Raw genomic sequence first — 19921 nt, forward strand, 5'->3', positions numbered from 1 at the left:
AACAGACAGCATATCTCTGTACATCACAGCACTGTGAGTTCTGAATAGCACTTCAATACACAGTAATGTAATTTAAATTACATATTATTTGTATATGAAATTGTACTGAATTTCAAATAAAAATCCATGTTTTTAACTTACAATTTTAAATCGAAAGTCATGAAATATAAAATAATGACCAGGTTCTATACTGTGACATAGGCAAGTTAAAATGCCATTAACATTTTATTTGTTACAGGTAAATCATCTAGTGAAAAATTTTCTATAAAAAATTCAGTTAAAGCTACATATAATAAATATGTAAATATATTTTGCCATCAGCCTAAAAATCTAAGCATTCTACAGTTTCATTAACCTCTTTAACAGCATTGTTGAAAATCTCATCAAATATTGTTCATAAATTAGGAATTTAAACAGAAAACCCCACGGTAACACTAAAGTCCGTACACAAATTTTAACATGCAAATGAAGACTTTAATCAGCTCATGTATGCGCTATGTCACAGTTTTATAGTCGCTATCCGGAACACAGCAATTATGTATAGGTTAAAGTTTATTTGTATGTATGTTAAAGTTTATTTGTATGTATTTACAAAAATAATTTGGTCAGGCACGGCACAGCCGCGCGGCCAATTTATTTTTGTAAATACATACTAAATAATTTTAACCTGCTTAGTGTTTTTAATTGTTTTTATAAACAGTCGATTTTCTAGACTGGATTTATCAAAGTAAATGTGTTACGATTTATTTGAAATACTGCAATCCTATTGGACAAAAATAATTTCAAACACTAAGATATTTTCTTTTGCAAACACACTTTAACCGTTTTAGCTTCACGGAAATGTATTAAATGTAGTTTTAAAGACTAGGTGTTACAAACATAATACATGTATATATTACCAAGAGCTCCATGTAGGTTCATAAATATTTCTGATCTTTTATCCAATTTTATATTCCACTTCTCCTGAAATTGTATGTATAAATAAGTACCTTCTTAAATTCTTTTACCAATCAATGGTTTGTAGAAGAGAAAAAAATACATTGATTTAGACAAATGCACATTTTCTACGTACTGACAACAATGAAAACTTAATGCAACAATACATATAATACGTCATCTGTAGATTTTCCAGCTTTACTGGTGGAGGAAAACATTAGTTGCCCTATCAGACAAGAGCGGGCACCTAGCCTAAGTAGAACCACTGACGTTCTGTAAGCTAGCTGATAGCTTACTCAAATGATAAATAAAAAATTCCTGGAGTGATCCAAAATCACAGCAGTGACATGCAAGTTCTTAGAGGTGAACGACCTTAACAACTTGGCCATGGACTACTTTGTCACTATGTACACAAACACAAAGAAAATAATTGGTGTTTATTTTCCACTGAATATCACTATTCTTTTTACAGGGTTCCCACAAAGAAGAGAAATCAGATTCCCTGACTTTTTCATGACTTTTCCCTGACCAAAACCATTTTTCCCTGACCAATAACAGCGTCAAGTTTCCACAATCTTAGAGCATTAAATGTATTTTTTATACATGCATTCCGACCTCCTCCTCCCCAAATCAGCCAACCTATTTTCTACAATTCTTTATTTTAAAATATTTGCGAGCAATTGAATAAGCAACTTGTCTTGTTTACTTTCAGCATTGCAAGTATGAGTACATTTATCCAAAATGTAAAGTATTTGATAATACATATCATGCTAAAAGTTGTTTCATTCTCTTAAAAATACAAAGCAGTGTTATCAATGGAGGATTGACTAAAACAGGCCTGCATTTTACTAAAATATATGATAGTAATCAATGGAAAACTGGTGTTGGACAAGAAACAATAAGACAGGTAATAAAGTGGCTACATAAAAAGCAAAATGCAGTAAAAGCTAATAATACTTCTAGTAAAACTAGCTATGGCAGTTAGTATCTCAAAGTTATGAATTGTTATGTGTACAAAAGCACAGCAAGGCACAAAATATGATTGGTACTTCATCGAAGTCCACTTAGTGTTATCTCAAGTTTCTCAATATCTTTACTGGATTCTTTTATTACTTGTCTTTGACCTTGCCCCTGAAGCATTGTACTTGCCATTGGACTTCACAAGCAAGCCCATTTTTATCTTTTACAGCCTCCTGTGCCAGATTATCAGCCTCTTTCACAAGAACAAACCATAAACAGCTCAGGAGGCAAGGGACGCTTAAACCCCTTTTAGCTTCTTTCTTCATCAGTTAGTTACTGTTCATGACAAAATATCCAAAATCTTCAGGCATAAGCATAATCATTTTTTAAGAGTAAAAGAATATAAAAATAAAACAGATGCTCATAATCAAAAATAACAAGAAAGATACCCAAAATAATGAAAGAAACTGCCTTAGCTTTTACTGATTTTGCTTCTCGCTGTTTGACAAAAATTATTTTCTACAAAATTCCCTGACTTTTCCCTGACTTTTGCTTATCTTTCAAATTTCCCTGACCAATTTCAAAATTCCCTGACTTTTCCCTGACCTTGAAAAAAAAATTTTTTCCCTGACTTTTCCCTGACCGTGGGCACCCTGTTTTATTTGTAAACTCTCTCCAATAGAATTGATAAACACAGGTAACTTGCAAAGAACTGACTTACAGTTACCAATGTATGACAAGATACCAAAATATCTCTGTCTTTCATGTATTTTTTTTGTTTGTTTAGGGTTTTACGTCACATCAACAAAGTATAGGTCCTATAGGGACGTTCCAGCTTTACTGGTGGAGGAAGACCTCAGGCGCCGCTCCATGCATTATTTCAGGCACGAACCGGCACCTGACTTTCATGTAATACGGCTCCCCTACAGAATCTACAAAACAATGGAAGCTTTAATCAAAACATAGATTTTATTGTTGTTGTCATTATACAGTGGTAATGTTTTGTACATAGATATGAATCATACCTGGAGAGATTTGTCTAGAAATATTTTAGTGTAATATAACTGGTCATCATCATTATCTGCTACTGCATTGTGGGAAATAATTTCATACACCTCCTTAGCATACCCAATAAATCCTGAAATAAAAATAAACAAACATTTTTACTTATGCTGTAATCAATGTGCACAAAGATAAAGATATATAACTACAGTCGAACTTCGTTCACTCGAACTCAGAGGGCCTGTGCAAATTTGTTCGAGAGATCCGTAATTCGTGCAAACCGAGGTTGAACTATAATTATGTAGAGCATAGGCCTAATGGTTTTCCAGCTTACTTCTGTCGAATGATAAATACATCAATATAATTGTTTTTAAGTGCATCTGTTCGTCGAATACGTCATATTAAGAATTATTATCCCAGTGTTTTAAGTTAAGTCTTTACGGTAAACTGTGTGCATATTGTAATTGGTTGAGTTTGATTGGGCAATCAATATCCAAACTTGTTACATAATTATATGTTTATTATAAGATAATTATATTTTAAACAATGAATTAATAAAAAAAAACCCAAAAAACAACAACATTCAATAGCAGCAACTATTTGCAGTCATTTATTAAAATAAACATGCATACAAGTATCATTCTATAAATATGTTACACTGTTACAATTCATATGAACCACGTTTGAAATTAAAGCCATCCGGATAAACGTCATTCTTTATCGACTTTTGCACATTTCACTTATTTCACAAGTTATTTTCTTTTTATCGTTACCATAAATGGCAAATAAACAATATTAAAATAACTAATCGGATACAACACCTCTTATTTTGTATCAATTATCCTTAATTGCATTCATCATGAACACAATGTGTTTAAAACATATGTTGCCGACTGTCACTTATTAAGAACATGTCGACCCGCAACTTTTGTTTGACCAAAAAGGTGTGATTTTCACTATATTACTGCCGTAGGGACCAGAGACCAGGTTCACAAGTTCAAGTGATAAGTGTTCAAGTGATCCGAGGTAGAACAATATATATTATATAGGAAATATGCCGGGACTTGGAGATGTGTTCGAGCAAACAAAGTTAAACTGTATAATCTTTCTAATATCTGATTTAATTGTTCACCTGGCAGTTCTGTCATAACTTCAAGTTTTGGGCATTTACACAAAGGGATGATATAAGGTCCCGTTCCCAGTACAAAACAAGAGCCATGTTATCATGGCCATCCCCCGCCGAATGTGTTTGCTCATTGGAAGAATATATATGTAGTAGAGCAGAATAATTCCATTTTAAGGGGTCTTTTGGTAATGAAAACTTATGGCTGGAGTGATTAAAGCTATTGAAACCTATGAAATACTGATGGCTGAAAATAACAAAGGGTGAAGGGAGGTATTCAAGTGATCGTTCGGGCAAACAAAGTTAAACTGTATAATCTTTCTAATATCTTATTTATTGTTCACCTGGCTGTTCTGTCATAACTTACAAGTTTTTGGCATTAACACAAAGGGATGATATAAGGTCCCATTCCCAGTACAAAATAATTGTAAATAACCTTTTTTTCCAAATTTCAAAAACAACTTTGCCAAATGCAGCTAAATAAATAAAGTGATATATTAAACTTAAATGAGCCTACATGTATATTGTAAATGGTATTACCTACCTGATTTGATAATTGTGCTAAAGACTATAATTATATTTATACATAAACACAATAAACGGGAGTGCACAAATTTATATAAACAAGAGGGCCATGATGGCCCTGAAGTTGCTCACCTGTATATAGGCCCCCAGAGCGGGCCAGTTTAAACCCCAGGGCTTTTATTTGAACAAACTTGGTAGACACCAATTAGAAGATATTTCATGCTAAACATCTAAGGTCTAGCTCGTTGAGTTTTTAAAAAAAAGAAGATTTTTTAAGTTTTAACTATACACATATAGTTAAAAGCAATGGCACCCCTAGGGCGGGGCAAGTTTTGACCCCAGGGCTTTTATTTGATCAAACTTTGAAGACACTCACTAGAAGATGTTTCATGCTTAATATCCAAACTCTAGCTATTTGTTTTTTTTTTTTAAATAAGATTTTTAAGTTTTTGCTATACACATTATAAGGAAAATCAATGTCCCCCTGGGGAGGGCCAATTTTGACCCTAGGGCTTTTATTTGAACAAACTTTGGAGACACTAACTGGAAGATGTTTCATGCTTAATATCTTAACTCTAGCTTTTTGGGTTTTTCAAAGAAGATTTTTTTAAAGATTTTGCTTTACACATATAAGGAAAATCAATGACCCCCTGGGGCCGGGCAAATTTTGACCCCAGGGCTTTTATTTGAACAAACTTGATAGACACTCACTGGAAGATGTTTCATGCCAAATATCTAAGCTCTACCTCTTTGGGTTTTTTTAAAAGAAGATATATTAAGTTTTTTCTATCCGTTGCCATGGCAACCAGGGTTCTGCATGGAATTAAATTCTTTGGCTCAGCGGTTTATGAGGAGATGTCATTTAAAGTAAAAGTTTACGGACGGACGCCGGACGAAAAGCGATTACAAAAGCTCACCCTGTCACTTTGTGACAGGTGAGCTAAAAAAGAAAAGAAATTTAACCAAATAAATTAAAAAGAATGTAAAACAATAATATAAAGAGCAAACCTCCTGAGCAAAGATATTTCTTCTCATGTAATTTCACATCAGGATACGAGCTCTGTAAACAAAAAAAAAGAAATCATTTTAATGCTTATACAAAACTAACAGGTAATATCTCATATGATATCAAGGTTTTGTTATCATTAATTTATTTAAACAAGAGCTGCTAAAATTCAAAATTCAAAGATTAAATAATGCATGATTAAAGATTATAGTTCGAATACACAGTATCCAAAGACTTTAATAAAAGCATGTAGACAATCAATTGTGCATTATAAAACTATGATGCCAAAAGAGCAACCAGTGATACTGCGTTGTCCGAAGATTGCCAATATTAGATATGATTTAAATATAGCGGAGGAGAATGTCACAGTTTAGAACTGTTCACTGTTTAGCGGAGTTAGTGTGCAAGCGGCCCGATAGCTCAGTTAGTAGAGCCATGGTGGAGAATAATTTGAAGCATTGTTAGAGATATACTGAAATCCTTTTAAAGGGAATTGGCTGTCATATACATGTATGTTTTATAGGAGAATAATTTGAAGCATTGTTAGAGATATACTGAAATCCCTTTAAAGGGAATTGGCTGTCATATACATGTATGTTTTATAGGAGAATAATTTGAAGCATTGTTAGAGATATACTTAAATCTCTTTAAAGGGGATTGGCTGTCATATACATGTATGTTTTATAGGAGAATAATTTAAAGCAATGTTAGAGATATACTGAAATCCTTTTAAAGGGAATTGGCTGTCATATACATGTATGTTTTATAGGAGAATAATTTGAAGCATTGTTAGAGATATACTGAAATCCCTTTAAAGGGAATTGGCTGTCATATACATGTATGTTTTATAGGAGAATAATTTGAAGCATTGTTAGAGATATACTGAAATCCCTTTAAAGGGAATTGGCTGTCATATACATGTATGTTTTATAGGAGAATAATTTGAAGCATTGTTAGAGATATACTTAAATCTCTTTAAAGGGGATTGGCTGTCATATACATGTATGTTTTATAGGAGAATAATTTAAAGCAATGTTAGAGATATACTGAAATCCCTTTAAAGGGAATTAGTTGTCATATACATGTATGTTTTATAGGAGAATAATTTGAAGCATTGTTAGAGATATACTGAAATCCCTTTAAAGGGAATTGGCTGTCATATACATGTATGTTTTATAGGAGAATAATTTGAAGCATTGTTAGAGCTATACTGAAATCCCTTTAAAGGGAATTGGCTGTCATATACATGTATGTTTTATAGGAGAATAATTTGAAGCATTGTTAGAGATATACTGAAATCCCTTTAAAGGGAATTGGCTGTCATATACATGTATGTTTTATAGGAGAATAATTTGAAGCATTGTTAGAGCTATACTGAAATCCCTTTAAAGGGAATTGGCTGTCATATACATGTATGTTTTATAGGAGAATAATTTGAAGCATTGTTAGAGCTATACTGAAATCCCTTTAAAGGGAATTGGCTGTCATATAAATGTATGTTTTATAGGAGAATAATTTGAAGCATTGTTAGAGATATACTGAAATCCCTTTAAAGGGGATTGGCTGTCATATAAATGTATGTTTTATAGGAGAATAATTTGAAGCATTGTTAGAGATATACTTAAATCTCTTTAAAGGGGATTGGCTGTCATATACATGTATGTTTTATAGGAGAATAATTTAAAGCAATGTTAGAGATATACTGAAATCCTTTTAAAGGGAATTGGCTGTCATATACATGTATGTTTTATAGGAGAATAATTTGAAGCATTGTTAGAGATATACTGAAATCCCTTTAAAGGGAATTGGCTGTCATATACATGTATGTTTTATAGGAGAATAATTTGAAGCATTGTTAGAGCTATACTGAAATCCCTTTAAAGGGAATTGGCTGTCATATACATGTATGTTTTATAGGAGAATAATTTGAAGCATTGTTAAAGCTATACTGAAATCCCTTTAAAGGGAATTGGTTGTCATATACATGTATGTTTTATAGGAGAATAATTTGAAGCATTGTTCGAGCTGTACTGAAATCCCTTTAAAGTAAATTGGCTGTCATATTCATGTATGTTTTATAGGAGAATAATTTGAAGCATTGTTAGAGATATACTTAAATCTCTTTAAAGGGAATTGGCTGTCATATACATTTATGTCTTATAGGAGAATAATTTGAAGCATTGTTAAAGCTATACAGAAATCTCTTTAAAGGGAATTGGCTGTCATATACATGTATGTTTTATAGGAGAATAATTTGAAGCATTGTTAAAGCTATACTGAAATCCCTTTAAAGGGAATTGGCTGTCATATACTTGTATGTTTTATAGGAAAAAAATTTGAAGCATTGTTAGAGATATACAGTTATAGGAAAATAATTTGAAGCATTGTTAGAGCTATACTGCTATGCCTTTAAAGGGAATTTGTCCGTAATGGATAATATGTAATACCAGGAATTACATTGTTGTTGGTATCTAATACCATACATGACAACAAACCACAAATTAAATATATTAGGATGTTATAGGTACTGGAGTGAGATTTATGACTGGATATTACATATTCATATATATAGCAGATGATTAATTGTTCTAAAACATAATATTAATATTCATTATATAAATATTCATACCAACAAAACATTTCTTTGTTCAAGAAGAATTTTTCATCCTGATAAACAAAATATACATTAATAAATTATCTTAACCAACCAGGTGGGGAATTATTGCTACTCTTAGTTCTTTTCTGCACTTCTATAAATAGTTCAAGAAATATTTTGTAAGAATTTTCTATTGTTTTATATTTAAAATATGTAGGGAAAAACTGCCTTTTATAGACCAATCCACTTAAATACATGTATTGAACTAACAGCTGGGTAAATCTATTATTAATATTCACCAGGTTAATCTAAAACATGTGTAACTGTATAAGCATGTGACCAGGAAGAGATGGTCAGTGTAAATATTAACATATGTTGGTGTAACTGTATCAGCATGTGACCAGGAAGAGATGGTCAGTGTAAATATTAACACATGTTGGTGTAACTGTATCAGCATGTGGCCAGGAAGAGATGGTCAGTGTAAATATTAACACATGTTGGTGTAACTGTATCAGCATGTGACCAGGAAGAGATGGTCAGTGTAAATATTAACACATGCTGGTGTCTTAATGTGACAAGATCTTAATCATATAATTATCATATACAGTAATTTATTCTCCTCTATAAATAAACTTATATCTGATTGTGACACTGTCATATACAATAATTTATTCTCCTCTATAAATAAACTTATATCAGATTGTGTCACTGTCACAATAATTTATTCTCCTCTATAAATAAACTTATATCAGATTGTGTCACTGTCATATACAATAATTTATTCTCCTCTATAAATAAACTTATATCTGATTGTGACACTGTCATATACAATAATTTATTCTCCTCTATAAATAAACTTATATCTGATTGTGACACTGTCATATGTTCTTTATTTAAACTTAAACAACATTTGCTGGGTGGCACTTAATACAACAGTAGAAATATGTCATAAGATGAATTATTTGACAACAATAAAAATATTCTGAAAACTAAATTAAATATCTGGTCAATAAGCAAACATGAAAATACAGATATATTCTTCCAAAACCCTTTATGGTTCATAGTATTATATCATTTTGTAATGGCAAAAGTTGTCTTTTTATTGCAAAAAAAAAATCTCATTCATAATCTCCCTTAGTTTGTCAAGTATTAAGTTACAAAAGAAGAAGTACTAAATTCAAATCAAATCTTTTTTTTCTTTTTTGAAATTTTGTTCTCTGACATAAAATATAAACATGAAATAGGATGTTTCACTAAAGTAATTCTAGTGCCGATTTGACTAATTTTGGGGCAAACTTGACTGATTTAGGACTGATTTGACTTTTTGAAAATTTATTGAAGCTGATTTGACTCCGATTTGACATATTTGTATGCCAACAGACAGACGGACGCCAGGGGGGTATAACATAATATGCCCAAAATTCTTTCGGGCATATCAAAATGGAATCAACAATGAGCTAGCATCAATGGTCTACACTGGTCACAATGGTTAGATTTCGTCACCAGGTTAAAGATATAAAACAGTAATTATTACCGCTAATGACCTGTCCGGCCAACAAAATCCTTCAGCAGAGAAAACTACACGTGCATCAAACTTGTTGAACTTTTCTAGAATCTCTGATGCTCCAGCTGTGACAACAACATCATAACTAAACAAACAAAATGATCAAATATATTATATAAGTAATTACCTTAAAGGCCAATTATGCAGCAAAAATGTTTTTTGTTTATAATATTCAAAAGCATTTAATATATATTTTTTTTGTATCCTGTTATAGGTTTTTCCAAAAATATTTGCACTTAGTTACAAGCCAATTACCTTAACCATCTATTTTTTTTTTATTTTTTTTGAAATTATATAAATTTTCTCAAATTAATTTTGGGGAGTTGTAAAAGGGAAAAATTTTGTACATTAAAAATTTCCCCGGAAAATCAATTTGTAAATTTTATCATTCCGGTTTTCATGTTTTAGGAAAAAAAGTATTCCTGGGAAATTTAAATCACAAAAAAAATTACAAAAAAATGCAGACTCTTTTTGTTTGAGTCTAAAACAAATGAGAGTTTAATGAAAATGCAACATCCTCACTTCCCCTACCCGGTTTCGGACTCAATTCCCAACATTTAATAGTACTAGCATCAAAGTTCCTATTCCCTCTGGGTACCCGTGTTCCAAGCAAACAAGATCTTATTTGTTTTTGGTAAGTTTTTATTCACTCTGGGTAGCCAAGTTCAAATTTTTGTTCCAGGTAACCAAGTTCCTATGTGTTTCAGGTAACCAAGCTTCTATGTGTTTCAGGTAACCAAGTTCATATGTGTTCAAGGTAACCAAGTTCCTATGTGTTCCAGGTAACCAAGTTCCTATGTGTTCCAGGTAACCAAGTTCCTATGTGTTCCAGGTAACCAAGTTCCTATGTGTTCCAGGTAACCAAGTTCCTATGTGTTCCAGGTAACCAAGCTTCTATTTGTTTTAGGTTACCAAGTTTTTATATGTTCCAGGTAACAAAGTTCCCATGTGTCTGGGGTGTGTTTCAGGTAACCATATTTTGAAAAACTTTTAACAATTTTCAACCTGACAATCATTCCTTAATAACAAAGAAACAATGATGCCAATCATTTAACGGCTATTACCATATGACTATTATTAAAGTATCAAGAGACAGATAACTTCAGTAATTGTGAATCCACAACCTTTCTGACACATAAAGATATCCACTTTATCCAGAATTACTGGAACTGTCAAGGAAACTTGAACTTTAACTTATAAATCAGTAAATAATGTCAACCACTTCATGATCAGATTATTTTAGAATATTACAAGTAGAACAAAAAAAGTATTCATGTAAATACAACATATTTTAAACATACAAACTGTCTGTACAATTTTAACAGTTTAACTATTCAACATATGACTGAATTATATTAAAGATATATACATATTTACCTGTCTGTCAACATATGACTGAATTATATTAAAGATATATACATATATACCTGTCTGTAAACATATGACTGAATTATATTAAAGATATATACATATTTACCTGTCTGTAAACATATGACTGAATTATATTAAAGATATATACATATTTACCTGTCTGTTAACATATGACTGAATTATATTAAAGATATATACATATTTACCTGTCTGTCAACATATGACTGAATTATATTAAAGATATATACATATTTACCTGTCTGTCAACATATGACTGAATTATATTAAAGATATATACATATTTACCTGTCTGTCAACATATGACTGAATTATATTAAAGATATATACATATATACCTGTCTGTAAACATATGACTGAACTATATTAAAGATATATACATATATACCTGTCTGTAAACATATGACTGAATTATATTAAAGATATATACAATGTATATACCTGTCTGTAAACATATGACTGAATTATATTAAAGATATATACATATTTACCTGTCTGTAAACATATGACTGAATTATATTAAAGATATATACATATTTACCTGTCTGTTAACATATGACTGAATTATATTAAAGATATATACATATTTACCTGTCTGTCAACATATGACTGAATTATATTAAAGATATATACATATTTACCTGTCCGTAAACATATGACTGAATTATATTAAAGATATATACATATATACCTGTCTGTAAACATATGACTGAACTATATTAAAGATATATACATATATACCTGTCTGTAAACATATGACTGAACTATATTAAAGATATATACATATATACCTGTCTGTAAACATATGACTGAACTATATTAAAGATATATACATATATACCTGTCTGTAAACATATGACTGAATTATATTAAAGATATATACAATGTATATACCTGTCTGTAAACATATGACTGAATTATATTAAAGATATATACATATTTACCTGTCTGTAAACATATGACTGAATTATATTAAAGATATATACATATTTACCTGTCTGTTAACATATGACTGAATTATATTAAAGATATATACATATTTACCTGTCTGTCAACATATGACTGAATTATATTAAAGATATATACATATTTACCTGTCTGTCAACATATGACTGAATTATATTAAAGATATATACATATTTACCTGTCTGTCAACATATGACTGAATTATATTAAAGATATATACATATATACCTGTCTGTAAACATATGACTGAACTATATTAAAGATATATACATATATACCTGTCTGTAAACATATGACTGAATTATATTAAAGATATATACATATTTACCTGTCTGTAAACATATGACTGAATTATATTAAAGATATATACATATTTACCTGTCTGTCAACATATGACTGAATTATATTAAAGATATATACATATTTACCTGTCTGTAAACATATGACTGAATTATATTAAAGATATATACATATTTACCTGTCTGTCAACATATGACTGAATTATATTAAAGATATATACATATATACCTGTCTGTAAACATAATAATCAAGTCACTTCTGTCTTTATACTGGGACAGTTCTTCTTTCAATATATTGATCTTATGACCCCCGCCAGTATTGGTCATGTCCCCGCCACGCCAATCCAAACCTAAACCAAAGACCTGCAGAGAAATAATAGCTCACAATTATTTCTTATCTCATATACAACAGAGCAAATTCCTGAAATATCAAATTTCTTTGATAAATCTATTATTAATTTCTGACCTCTTTACATAAACTAAAAAATGACAACACCAGACATATACAACTAATAATAAACTATAGACTGGTACACTTTATTATTTGGAAAAATATTCTCAATTTTATTTTATCCCAAAGGTACAACTTAAGATTTATGTGTGATTGTAAAGATATTTACATATTGATTAAAGAGGTTTCTTAGCTCATATAATCAGTAACAGAACAGGAAAATATAAAATATTGGTTATTCTTTGGCAAATTAGATGTATTACATATCGAATTAAAAAGTTCATCAATATATCGCTATTTAAGTTAAATTATACAAATTAAATTTAGTTTGATTGTGCTGGAAGCTATAAGCTTATTGAAGCACTCTCAAATCCATTTCCTGGAATCACCCAGTACTAGCAATGAGTGTAAAGCCTCTTGCTCAAGAAAAGCAACGGCTTGTCCTAGATTGGGTTTGATCCCCACAAGTTTATTTTATACTGGACATGTACAAAATCTTCACTGTATAGTGTACTATAGCTAATGTAACAGTACATAATCTTCACTGTATAGTGTACTATAGCTAACGTAACAGTACATAATACTTAAAATTCACAGCATACCAGTAATAGTTAGTTATACTTAAAATAGAAAGTCTTTAGTACAATGTTGTATTGTCAAATTGAATGTAAGGGAAAAAACCCACTTCAATGTAACTGAGTCATATACAAAATGTTTGTTAAGTTTTCATGAATGACATATGTGTGTTACTGGAGTGAATATATTATATATCAAACAAGTATAGCATTCTGAAACAATTTAACTATTCTTTATTTTACTTGATTTACATTTATCTTATGTAACATGTTACCGGTATATAATAAATATTGAATGTTATAATGAATTTACCTTTGTTTCCAAGTCATACTTCTTTGTACTTCTTATATATCTTCTTAAACCATCATTTTCTTCTGTTGCTATGGTCACAAGTAGCAGTTCTTGAAAAAAGAAAAACAAATTCATACACTCAAACTATGAATTCAATTAACAAGAGTTTTCGGAGGAGACAGCATTCTTGACTAATCAAATATTGTACACAGTGAAGGAAGACAAAACTTTGAACAAGTGGGCCATGATGGCCCTGAGGTCGCTCACCTGTATATAGGCCTCCCCAACCGCCCCTCCAAACGTTGCAGGGCCAATTTAACCCGAGGGCTTTTATTTGCACTAACTTGGTAGACACCCATAAGAAGATGTTTCATGCTAAATATCTTAGCTCTAGCTCTTTGGGTTCTTTAAAAGAAGATTTTTTAAGTTTTTACTATATGCATATAGGGAAAATCAATGACCCCCTGGGGCGGGGCCAATTTTGACCCCAGGGCTTTTATTTGAACAAACTTGGTAGACACTTATTAGAACATGTTTGATGCTCAATATCTTAGCCATAGCTCTTTGAGTTCTTTAAAAGAAGATTTTTTAAGTTTTTACTATATGCATATAGGGAAAATCAATGAACTTTGAACAAGTGGGCCATGATGGCCCTGAGGTCGCTCACCTGTATATAGGCCTCCCCAACCGCCCCTCCAAACGTTGCAGGGCCAATTTAACCCGAGGGCTTTTATTTGCACTAACTTGGTAGACACCCATAAGAAGATGTTTCATGCCAAATATCTTAGCTCTAGCTCTTTGGGTTCTTTAAAAGAAGATTTTTTAAGTTTTTACTATATGCATATAGGGAAAATCAATGACCCCCGGGGGCGGGGCCAATTTTGACCCCAGGGCTTTTATTTGAACAAACTTGGTAGACACCCATTAGAACATATTTCATGCTAAATATCTTAGCTCTAGCTCTTTGGGTTCTTTAAAAGAAGATTTTTTAAGTTTTCACTATATGCTTATATGGAAAATCAATGACCCCCCGGAGCGGAGCCAATTTTGACCCCAGGGCTTTTATTTGAACAAACTTGGTAGACACTCACTAGAAGATGTTTCATGCCAAATATCTAAGCTCTAGCTCTTATGGGTTTTTTTTAAAGAAGATATTTAAAGTTTTTTCTTTCGGTTGCCATGGCAACCAGAGTTCTGCATGGAATTAAATTATTTGAACAATCTTTAAAGGTGACCACCAATGGAACATTCTTGTGAAGTTTGGATGAAATTGGCTCAGTGGTTTATGAGGAGATGTCAAAGTAAAAGTTTACGGACGGACGACGGACGGACGACCGGACGCCGGACGAAAAGCGATCAAAAAGCTCACCCTGTCACTTTGTGACAGGTGAGCTAAAAAACGAATGAAAATAATTGGGAGTAAAACATCTTGGGAGTGAACCGTCTTGGGGGTGAAACATCTTGAAAGTGAACCGTCTTGGGAGTAAAATATCTTGGGAGTGAAACATCACAATAGTGAAAAGTCTTGGGAGTGAAACATCTTGGGAGTGAACCATCTTGGGAGTGAACCATCTTGGGAGTGAACCATCACAATAGTGAAAAGACTTGGGAGTGAAAGGTCTGGTGTCAGCCCTCTCACCCGGGTTTCTTCATAGATTATAAATGAAAAATATGACAGATATTAAAACATTGTATAATTATTATATGTGTTGTACTTTATTTATGGAAACTACACTTTACTTCATAGAAAATAATAGGTAATTTCGATACCCCGTATCAGGCCTCATTACTTAAAGTTTTTCTATATTAAGAACATATTTCGACTTCCATAATTTGTGTGACGAGCCAAATATTGATGTGTAACAATCAATAATTTTGTTGATGAGCATATTGAATGATCATATTAAGTAACTACCACCTTTTATGCCTAATGGGAAATACTTGCATGCCAGTATACTACTGAAATCTGGGTCAGCTCGGCCCTAAAACGTACTCGGCCCCCGAGTCAGCTCGGCCCTATTCCAGCACCACTTTTCAATTATTAATATTTAATTTTGTGTTATCACTATTTATTGTAAATATTGCAATTATTTATAATACACAAATTGACAGTTTCCGAACTAGCAGCAGACAGGCTTTTCTTATCAGCAGAATTGCGAGTAAATATTACCGATTGTGTATCTCACTGTATTTCTGACTTGCGGTAGGTTTAACCGTAAAATTAAATACCTATTATTATCAATCAGTGTGTGTATTAAGGATATCGATTAGTTAGGTGATAATTATGATTGACGCATTCATTCAGATTTGATTAGTGACCACCTGCAATTAATTAGAAGCTTATGATATTAAGTAAACACGTTTTTGTTTCATTTTTTTTAATTACTTTACAAACAAAATGCATCTAAGGAAACACATTTTTAGTAGATCTATTTTAATTTTATAAATCTGCAAGACAAATAAATAACAATTTTTTTTTTCTAAATATATATTTATTTCGACAGAAGTACAATGTATTTAATTATATGATAATAAGATATTTCTTATTATTCATTTACCTTAACAACATGCAAAGCAAAGGTAATACGTTATATATATTTTTGTAAAGTGGGCCGAGTTGACCCTTGCCGAGTTGACCCGTGCCGAGTTGGTATAGGGCCGAGTTGACTCTTTTCCATACTACTGTACCTGAAGGATAATTTAACTGGTTAAAATACCCGATCAGGCTTATCACATAAAAATCATATACCTATAAAAAAATTAATATGCTTCTTTCTAACTTTTGTTTATTAAAACATAATATAAGATACTTCATTTTGTCGCAAGATTTTTCACGGACTACTGCTAATTTCAAACACTATATATTTTGACAATTATTTAACACTGAACAGATTTTAATTTGAAGATTTCTCTGATAACTGATAAATTGTATGCTGGCAGGTGTTGACACAATGAATTTAAGAGCATAAAGAAGTTATTTTACTAAATTTTTTTTTAGTTCTTTGCATTATGTAGCTTATTTTTGAAGACTTCAAAAATTATGTGTTTATATATGAAAACATGAAAAGGGAGAAATAATTCTCACAAAGGTGCTAGTAAACAAATATTTAATTTCTTTCTGTTGATGTCATATAATATGCTCAAAAAAAATTTGATCACTATAGGAGATTTCTCTTATATAAACAAAGCGTGCTATTATATATTAGCCTATATTTCACTCCCATTCTTATTTCCTCCCTCTGTATTTTCAAACTGACACATTGACGGCGCCATTGTGTTTGTTTTTATAATCTTTTAAGTGCATTGTTGTTACTATAATACAACTGAAGTTTGAGTTTCTTTAACGTCTTTATTTGATCTTTGATCTCATTATTATCTTTGTGATAGAAAACATTTATCTAGTCCAACTAATTGTACTGCGCGACGAGATATTGTGCTATTTTCGTGTCTGGGCAATATCTCGCCTCTAAAGCGAGATTCTGCCCCAGAACGAAAATATCTCAGAATCAAGCTTTGGCACGTTAATACGGGGAAGTCAAAGGCTTTGGCTTGCCCGGCTATAGACTACACGTGTATATTTAAAAGAAAATCAAATAAAAAACAATTAAAAAATATATAGAATTCTATACCTATCAATGAAATTTTCAGTGTCAGTTCTAGTCGGGCGCCGCCATTTACAATGTAACTCAATGATAATAGGCGGGGTATTCCGATAACGGAACAAATCTCAACTTTTCGGATAAATAATAAACGTCGAGTGTTCCGAGTGAAAACGGAAGCGGTGCATGTAATACCGAATGACACCTTTAAAACGGAAAGAATGAAAGGAATTTTTAACGACTTCCCCGTGCATAGGCTTTGCCTAATTTCATATTATATTTTGACTAACATTTATCCTAAGTCAGAAATGAATTCCAAGTCCAATCCCATTACACAATATATACTAATAGATTTCAGGACTTTACACCTCCTGGACTTTTCACCTTTGGTCTTTACACCTCCTGGACGTTTCACCTTTGGTCTTTACACCTCCTAGACGTTTCGGCTACTTTTTTTATAAATAATATTGTATACTGTATGGATTAATATCAGTAAACTTGTTTGACATACCTTAGTTGTTACACCTTAATTGGATTATATTGAGTGATAATTGAGATAACTCAATACCATATAAATTTGCATGATAGACATTGAGAGAATATTTGTTTTTTGAAATTTATAATCAAGAAATTTTATTTAAAAAAATGACATTCTTGTTCAAATAAAATTTACCAAATATGTTTCAATGTATGAAAAACAGATAAAAACAAAATTATCAGATTTACGAAATTTTATTCAGAGTCAATTACTATATCTACAATGTATGCACTATACAATAACATAACATTAAAATAAACACTGTTATTTTCATCATATAATTTTATTTCCTATTTTATAAAAAATAATAAGAAAATAAAAATGGTATCATATTTTATTCTAAATATTCAACTATCATTTTGTCATCTTCATTTTTTGTCTTTTTTATTCATTAATAAAATTAAATGTACATGAACTAACATTGAATTTTCTTTTATATAATACTCTGTGTATATAATACAAAATATAAAAATCTATAATAATATAAAACATTTCCGACTAATCACTATGATTACTATAATACAATATGTACACTGTACTCTTTCACTAGTTCAACCTTGCAAGTTTTCATTTGTTTTTTCACTGTTTTCATTGAAGTGACTATTTGTAAATGTCGACTCTTTTCACTAAAATTCACTTTACACAGAATACTCAGCAATTCCATATGAATGTGAAAAAGCACGCAATAGTTAATAAACCAGTGTTTATAATGCTTTATTCAAAAATCTTTCACACTTCTAATTGTTCTTATCTGTTATATAAAAACATATTTTAATTAATCAATATTTTTTATGGCATTTAATTTTTGGATAACAAAAAAAATGAAATAATATATACATGTAGACTTATACTGATCATTCTTTCAGAACTCATATTTATAACTATTTTCCTAGGGAAATTTCACTGTATTTATGTAAAAAAAATCTTCTTTATATCATGAATGTAATTGTTGCAAGTATGTGTTATATTATATATAATATTATAACCCATAATGGTATTTATTTCATATATTTATCAAATTTAAAAAGTGGAGGTGAAAAGACCAGGGTTTTGAGGGTGAAACGTCTAGGGATGAAACATCCAGGAGGTGTAAAGTCCAAACACCTACTAATATATAGTTTGTGTATTAGTATGAATGTTTGTATAAATGTACATTCAATGAGCCGTACCCCTTTTACATATACATGTTAGTTGTCACGTAGCATCAGCTTTGTACACTGTTCTATTTAGTCTGTCTATGGCAGTGAAGAAGAGAACAATTGATCTACAGTATTTTCCCAAACTCAATAATGCAAATCAAATGTCATAAATTTATAAAATAACAATACTTTACATATTGTAACTCATCAAGTAAATATGGAATATATTTACCTTTGTTATCCTTTTCAAAACAAAAACTTCGAATCGTTGTAGAAATCAGCATCAACAGATGCAAAAGAATTCTAGCCATCTTTTGTGAATTTAACAGTGTGTAGATTCTACTGAATAATTCCTTCAAAATCGCAATGTTAAATAAATCAATAGCGTTATTAATGATAGAGAATGTCGTTTCTCTTCTCTCTCTCTTTAATACTGCCACATCACTAACTCTTTTTTATAAGAAACACTGTGAAATTTGATAGTGTTTGACATTTGACCCCCCATCTAAATCGGTTTTGGCAGATTGGTTTCCGATTTACTTGATAAATTTTCGCGTTTGCGCAAATGCTGGGAACCAACATGGGTAAACGGCGTGGTATTCCGAAATTAGATTATCTCAAACGGTACAAGTCAACCCGGCCCCAAGTCAACCCGGCCCCAAGTCAGCCCGGCCCCAAATTGGTCAACCCGGCCCCAATCCAATGTTATTTCTGGTCAACCCGGCCCCATTTTTTTATTATTTATTTTGCTTTAAAATATAAACACTTATCAAGAAATAAAATAAAATTAACAACAAAAACAATATCAAAAGTTTAACGATGATATCTTTTATTATTTATTTTATAATAAAAACTAGCAATATTAACACACAAGCAACACTTGCATAGTTTAATGTTTTTATCGTCGCGAAAGTAAGGTGACGTCTGTATTCAAAAGTATTAAGAAAAAACTAAACTTTTT

General features: G+C 31.1%; 1 protein-coding gene across 1 annotated transcript; it reads right to left on the reverse strand.

Annotated features, from left to right (window-relative positions):
• Positions 1 to 849: 849 nt before the first annotated feature.
• LOC132731076 (procollagen-lysine,2-oxoglutarate 5-dioxygenase-like) lies at positions 850 to 19476 on the reverse strand. Its single transcript, XM_060717187.1, has 7 exons — positions 19193 to 19476; positions 13706 to 13794; positions 12596 to 12729; positions 9683 to 9797; positions 5555 to 5606; positions 2922 to 3034; positions 850 to 963 (listed from the first exon to the last, which is right to left on the reverse strand). The coding sequence occupies exons 1-7, from the start codon at positions 19269 to 19271 to the stop codon at positions 865 to 867; spliced, it is 681 nt and encodes a 226-aa protein (XP_060573170.1). The 5' UTR covers positions 19272 to 19476; the 3' UTR covers positions 850 to 864.
• Positions 19477 to 19921: the final 445 nt, after the last annotated feature.

Source organism: Ruditapes philippinarum, unplaced genomic scaffold, assembly GCF_026571515.1.
Source record: "Ruditapes philippinarum isolate M1 unplaced genomic scaffold, ASM2657151v2 ctg6440_1_1_1_1, whole genome shotgun sequence".
NCBI classification, from domain to species: Eukaryota; Metazoa; Mollusca; class Bivalvia; order Venerida; family Veneridae; genus Ruditapes; species Ruditapes philippinarum.